The sequence below is a fragment of the Mastigoproctus giganteus genome, chromosome 2 (genome assembly GCF_048544385.1).
Source record: "Mastigoproctus giganteus isolate SK-2022 chromosome 2, ASM4854438v1, whole genome shotgun sequence".
Classification (NCBI taxonomy): domain Eukaryota; kingdom Metazoa; phylum Arthropoda; class Arachnida; order Uropygi; family Thelyphonidae; genus Mastigoproctus; species Mastigoproctus giganteus.
This window is the reverse complement of record NC_143576.1, coordinates 26581952-26587951: the sequence shown is the minus strand read 5'-3', so window position 1 is coordinate 26587951 and position 6000 is coordinate 26581952. Positions and strand designations below refer to the sequence as shown.

Sequence of the window (6000 nt, the reverse complement as noted above, 5' to 3'; positions counted from 1 at the left end):
AAAATCCTCAAAGAATCAAGTGGTAGAAATTCCTCATTCTTCCCTCATGCATTAAACAAAAACAGGACTAAATATAAATGGAATGGCCTTCCTATTAACACTGGCATCTGTAATGCAAATGTTAATAGGTAGGACTCTAGTAAGTAAATTGTACAACAATTTTTGTTTTAAGTTATGAATTAGGATCATTTCAAATGGTTAATAATCAAAAATTAATAGTGGTATTCATAATCTTTATTTGCAACAATTTCATAGGACTGGTAAAATCTTCACATTTTTTTTTTTTTTTTTTTTGCATCAGTATTATTATCACAACCATAGTCTATTTTTTTTTTTTTTTCACATTCATAATACTATACACATTCTTTCAGTAGGTCAACACTAACAGGATACTTAGAGAAACCATGAGGTATATATACCATATATAATATGTGATGATTATCACAAGCCATTTTAATTTTTTTTTAAAACCAAATAGCTTTAAATGCCCAAAATGTGGTCCACAGTGGTCATGACAAGCTTCATTTATTTGTATTTTCAAAATTATTTACCCAGCTGAATGTATATATTTAAAACTGCTAAACAACAGAGATTAAAATATCAGCATTTTTAATTCGTACATGATCAATTTGACACTAAACAGCTCATCGAAAGAAAACATGGTTTCTAGTGGACTGTAAATTATACACAAAATCTCTTGAGTGTGAAACATGAGGTTTACTGGGGAGATAAGGAGAGAAGAAATATTTTTATGCTACATCAGGATACAACAATTACACAGATAAAGGAAAATGGAATGTTGAAATTACAGAAAGTTGATTAACACAACTTTTATGCTGTTCAGTTCATTCAAGACTTTAGGTATATGATTATTTTACAATTGACAGTTTTATTAATTTAATAAAACTATTGTATGTAGGTTACTTTTACCAAAGAAAACAAAAAACCTAATGCTATTTACATCATTTAAATATAAAATGGAAAAAAATATATATATAAATATTTTTTAATTAAATTATCAGTTATAAATTCAGATCAAAATCTTCACAGGCAACATAATGTACAAAAGGTGTATATACTAATATTTCATCCACAAATCACCTGTAATACAGTGGCTAAATTACTTATGATGGCCAGCTGAAGATTTAAAGATTTTCCCACAGATTTCTGGAAGCAAATTATCCTTGTTTCATATAAATATGACCAAATATAAATTAAAATAAAAAGAGCTATGCTGAATTTTCTTTGGTTTCTGTTTGATTCAGATGAAAAGTATATTATTTTCTACCACAAGTGCAACATTTTATGACATTTTAATAAAAGACTTGCTTTTATACAACCCTTGTGGTGTCTGTAAGTGATGGAACTTGAAATTACAGTTTATTTACATATTTAATAATATATTAATGCACTGTTATATATACTACTAAACACAGTAACTTAGGCATGTATTCTTGAGATTTGATTTTATCCACCATACCAGTGAGATGGTAAATGACATTAAGTATACAATATAATGACTGTGCTCACATTTTCACAATGGTTTCACGCACAATATATAGCCAAGAGATGTAGGCTAATTAGTCAATCTGTGTGATGCACATCCTGTATAAAGGAGAACAATAAATCACAGTACTATGACATATTGTTTGTTTTCTATTTGCTTCGTTGTCACAAATCACTGTTCTTCTTGGAGATGAAAATTAAATAACTGAGTTCACAATGATGTCACGGTCAGGCAAGGTTCTAAATTTTAATGAGCCATCAATTCCACATGAAAACAACCTGCCTGATTCATCTATTTCCAGTTGGGACACACCACTGCTAATGTTGCGAAACAGAGAACTCTTGGTATGCTCTCCAGGAAAAGAATACAGCAACACATGGACTGACAGTCCCCATACCTAGAAAACAGGAGTTGTTTTTAATAAAGAGAAAATAAAAAAATGCTTCATATTGTTACAAAACAAGCTACCTTTGATAGGAAGAAAATCTCTTGATGATTGAATAATCTGGCACTTTAAAAATTTAAGAGATATGGTTATACGATTATAATTTAAATTCTGTTTCATCTATTTTAACCATCTTTTACAGATATGGAAATAACAACAATAACAACAACCTTGGACAAAAATATCAAAGTTATTCCTGAATTATAAACCATGACCAAGTTAAGCAAGTTTTAGCTTTTTTAGCTTGGTGAATTTCCATTGCAAATTCATTCCAACGTGGTTTGAAATAATGACTTTCTTCTGATACTGAGAGTAGGTTTAAGCCCATTCTTAAGTTCATTTAAGCCCATGAACCTAAGAATGGGCTTAAATGTAAAGATTCTATAAGCATCAATGACAATCCTGAGAAGAGTGTTACACAGGAACAGTGCACTCCAATGAACTTGAGAAGTTTAGTTTCACACTGCCATTTTTATTAATCAGGGAATATTGCTGTAGTATAGGGAGTATTCAAACATTTTGTTTCAGAATTTGGAACTAGCATTGGTTTTAGAGCAAGACAATGGATGGGTGAAATGTTTTTTTTTTGGCTGCTGCTGTATAGCCTCTTAAGCCTTTCGATAATCTTTAACTTTTCTTCAATTGTATAATCAGAACAAATAAATGAATGTTCTGTAATCAGAACAAATCTTAAAATTTTATAAAAAGTTTATTCATGTAAATAAACTAACATCAACACAAGCAAAAAACAAATAAAACTGTGTGCCAGGTCTATAAATAAAAGCTAATATTATTGCAAAGCATCCGGTCAGTGTGCCAATACTGAGTAGCTGTATACTCACGTGCCTTTATGTTTATGGTACTCGTTGGTTGACTACATAAGAATGACTGCTCATATGCTTTATGGCACAGCACTTGGGTGCATTTTCAACACAGATATGCATTGTGGTACTTCACTCCTAATGCCATTTAACACGTGCAGAAAGGCAGCGAACATGTTAATCTGAAGATTCTTGTTGTTAAGAAATGCAAGAAGGCCGAATTAATTTCTTACCTTAATATCACCATCCGCAGATCCAGTGGCAAAAAACTCTTCTGAAGGATCTAAGGCAAGGCATTTGATATTACCCTCATGAGCATTGAATTTGTGCTGTAACTGCCTTTGTCGAACATCAAATATACCTTGAGGAGGTTAAAGAAAGTACTTGGAGATCTTGATTTGTTTTGGAATGGGAAATAGAGGAACTAATTACCACAGAAAAAAAGAAAGAAATTTCCTTAAAAACATTTAAAAAATCAATAAAAAAAAGAATATCTAATTACTCTTATCATCAATAAAAATTTAGTTTTTAACTGATCAATTAGTTTTTAATTAATAAAAGTATATTACAAGAAACAGTTCAAAATATTTACTATGCTATGTAAGATGTTCAGAACCTTTTTTTTAAATGATAATGAAAAAATGGAAAACCTGCACATTAATGTACTATGCTTGGTTTTTTTGGCATCTTCAACCTTTCTTTGCAGGTTGTTAAAAGGAATTAAAATTTTAAACAGATTTTATTAAACTAAATATATCCTGGGTGATATCTGTACCTCATGAATAATAATAATAGCACTGTCACTGATGAAATTATCGATGTTATGTTGCACACACACACACACACACACACACTGGCTACCAGAGCCAAGTGGTGAAATGTGAGGGTATATTTGTATGTGCATTTGAGCTGACCATAGTACAAGCTTGCATGACTCTTTCTTGTAAACTTTTTTGACTTTTTGTGGTTATTCCAGAAACAGAAAACAAACAAACAAACAAATATACTGATTACTATATTAGTGAGGAAAGCAGACAAATAATATTGAATTGGGGGAAAAGGGGGATCGAGAGACTGAATGAATGAATGCACTGATAAATAGGAAGACACTATGGTGTAAAGAGTAGTCTTTCTACCTTCAAAGATCTGAATTAAATAAACAAATGTCATTTGCACTGACAACAATTTCGATGAAGCAAATGTACTGCACTGTAAATGTTTCCTAGATTTGTCTCATATCATTCATTTCACAAACCAAAACTCAACAAAAAGGAAGGATTATCTGGATTTAACTTTTTTTAAGGTTCCTGCTAGGACCTTAAAAAAACGATATAAGCAAGCAGGAAAGTGCTTTAAATGAAAGCACTATAGATGTTAAAAAATGCCTGACATTAAAAAGGATTGATCATGAGGCCAGAAGAAAAGGGGTGCTAAAAGTAGGAGAGCACTATAAGTGAGAATGTTATAACATAAGTTTAACTCTATTTAAGTGTAATTAGAGTTAGCAAAAGCTTAAAATGCCAAAGTTCACGACAGGAAAAATTTACTTAGTCAAAGCTTAATAAAAAAGACGGCACACCTCAATAATCCGTTATGGTTACATGAATTATGAAACAGTGGTGTGGGAAATCTTTGATTGAAACTAAAATTGGAAGTTAAGAATCGTGATTAAGAAAGCGTAATTTAAAAAACTTAGCACAAAGAAGGAGGAGGGGCACCACATCATCCTCTAGTTGTTAATTACAATACTGTATAAATAAAAAAGGAATAAGGCCAACAGTTGTGAACGACAGACTTTCGATAAATTCATCTTCAATTGGCATTAAAACGAAGAGCAGAAGGTTGCTGTGGATCTTAAGTACCCGAAGTAATTTAATTTGAGTGAGACTTCAAATGGAAGACAAGGGAACTGGAAGTTTTGTGTTTAAGACATCAGGATCGGTGTTGAGACAGTACCATTCTATTATGAGGGTTTCGTATAGAAGGAGTTTATAGTTTGAATTTAATTTGATAATGGTTATTGCAGCATCAACTGAGGGGTTGTGGTTATGAGTGTGTACATGCTGAGACAGTTCAGTATTTTCTTGCTGTGTCCGGAAACTACTGACGTGGTAGTAGGTGCGTGTGTTTGCGATGGTGGATAATCCAAATTTATTGGTAGTACTCCCGATGTAACATGCATTACAATCAGGTTGGCATTTGATTAAATAAACTATGTTATTGATGTCCTTAATGTCATATATGCGGATTTCTTTATATTTGTTAAAAGGGGTTCCTAATTTATTATAAGTAGAAAACATTATAGAGATATCAGTGTTAGTAAAGATTTGGCGTAATCGTCTAGCGATTTGGCAATGGTAAGGAAGGACAATGCGAATTTTGAATGTATTGGATTTTTTTATAACTAAGTTATTAGAAACATTTAAATACTAATCTTACCTTTAACAGTTAAAATAATTTGTTGGATTAGTTTAATGGGATATTTTCTAGCTGTGAATTTTTCAGTAAGATATTTTAGCTCAAGAACTAAATCATCCTGTGATTGGCAGTATTTAAAAGCATTAAAAACTTGGTTGTAGAGAACCAATATTTTTACACTAATGGGTAAGTGTGAAAGAAAATGTAGATATTGGCCTCTGTTTTTTTCCTATAAATTTTTTGTCTTTATCCTGTTATTTTGTTTATATATGGTTAAGTTAAGAAAATTAATTGCGTTAGTAGTTTCAAGTTCTAAGGTGTATTTTAATCTGGGGTGTACTGAATTGAATCTGGCAAAAAGATTGTTGATGGTGTTTTGGTCTCCGATTATTGGAACATCATCTGCAGGAAATGGTTGAAAAGTTTGATGTTCACCCGTGGCAAGGTATATTTCAGATAAGGGAGCTGAAATTCCTAGATCTATAGGGAATCCGAAAATCTGTTCGTACACTTTGTCTTGAAAATAGAAGAGTCTAGCTTTGATTAGTACAGTAACAAGTTCAGATTCCGAATTTAGAATATTTCATAAGGAGAGAAATGATCTTTACCAGGAAGGAAGATAAATTTGCAAAGGTAGATTTACTATAGGAAACAATCGGACATAAAGGTTGGTCAGGTTTATGAAGCTTAATAATGCCAAACATATGGGGTAAGACGTTGTTGCAGATACCTATTTGTTGTAAGGTGTGTAAGTTTATATTATGATTTGCTCATAATCTTCTAAGCAGGGTATCTAATTTGTTTTTTAG

The 6000-nt window shown here is 31.6% G+C and overlaps 1 protein-coding gene across 2 annotated transcripts in view; it reads right to left on the bottom strand.

Moving 5' to 3' along the window:
• Nucleotides 1-1055: 1055 nt before the first annotated feature.
• The window catches only part of Rbcn-3A (rabconnectin-3 alpha), a 980796-nt gene continuing 975851 nt past the window's right edge, over nucleotides 1056-6000 (bottom strand). For both annotated transcript variants that reach the window (XM_090388469.1, XM_090388476.1), the window contains 2 exons: nucleotides 3007-3134; nucleotides 1056-1904 (listed from right to left, as the gene is read on the bottom strand). In XM_090388469.1, coding sequence (XP_090244595.1) covers nucleotides 1704-1904; nucleotides 3007-3134 — 329 coding nt within the window. In that variant the 3' untranslated portion in view covers nucleotides 1056-1703. The remainder of the gene's footprint in view (nucleotides 1905-3006; nucleotides 3135-6000) is intronic.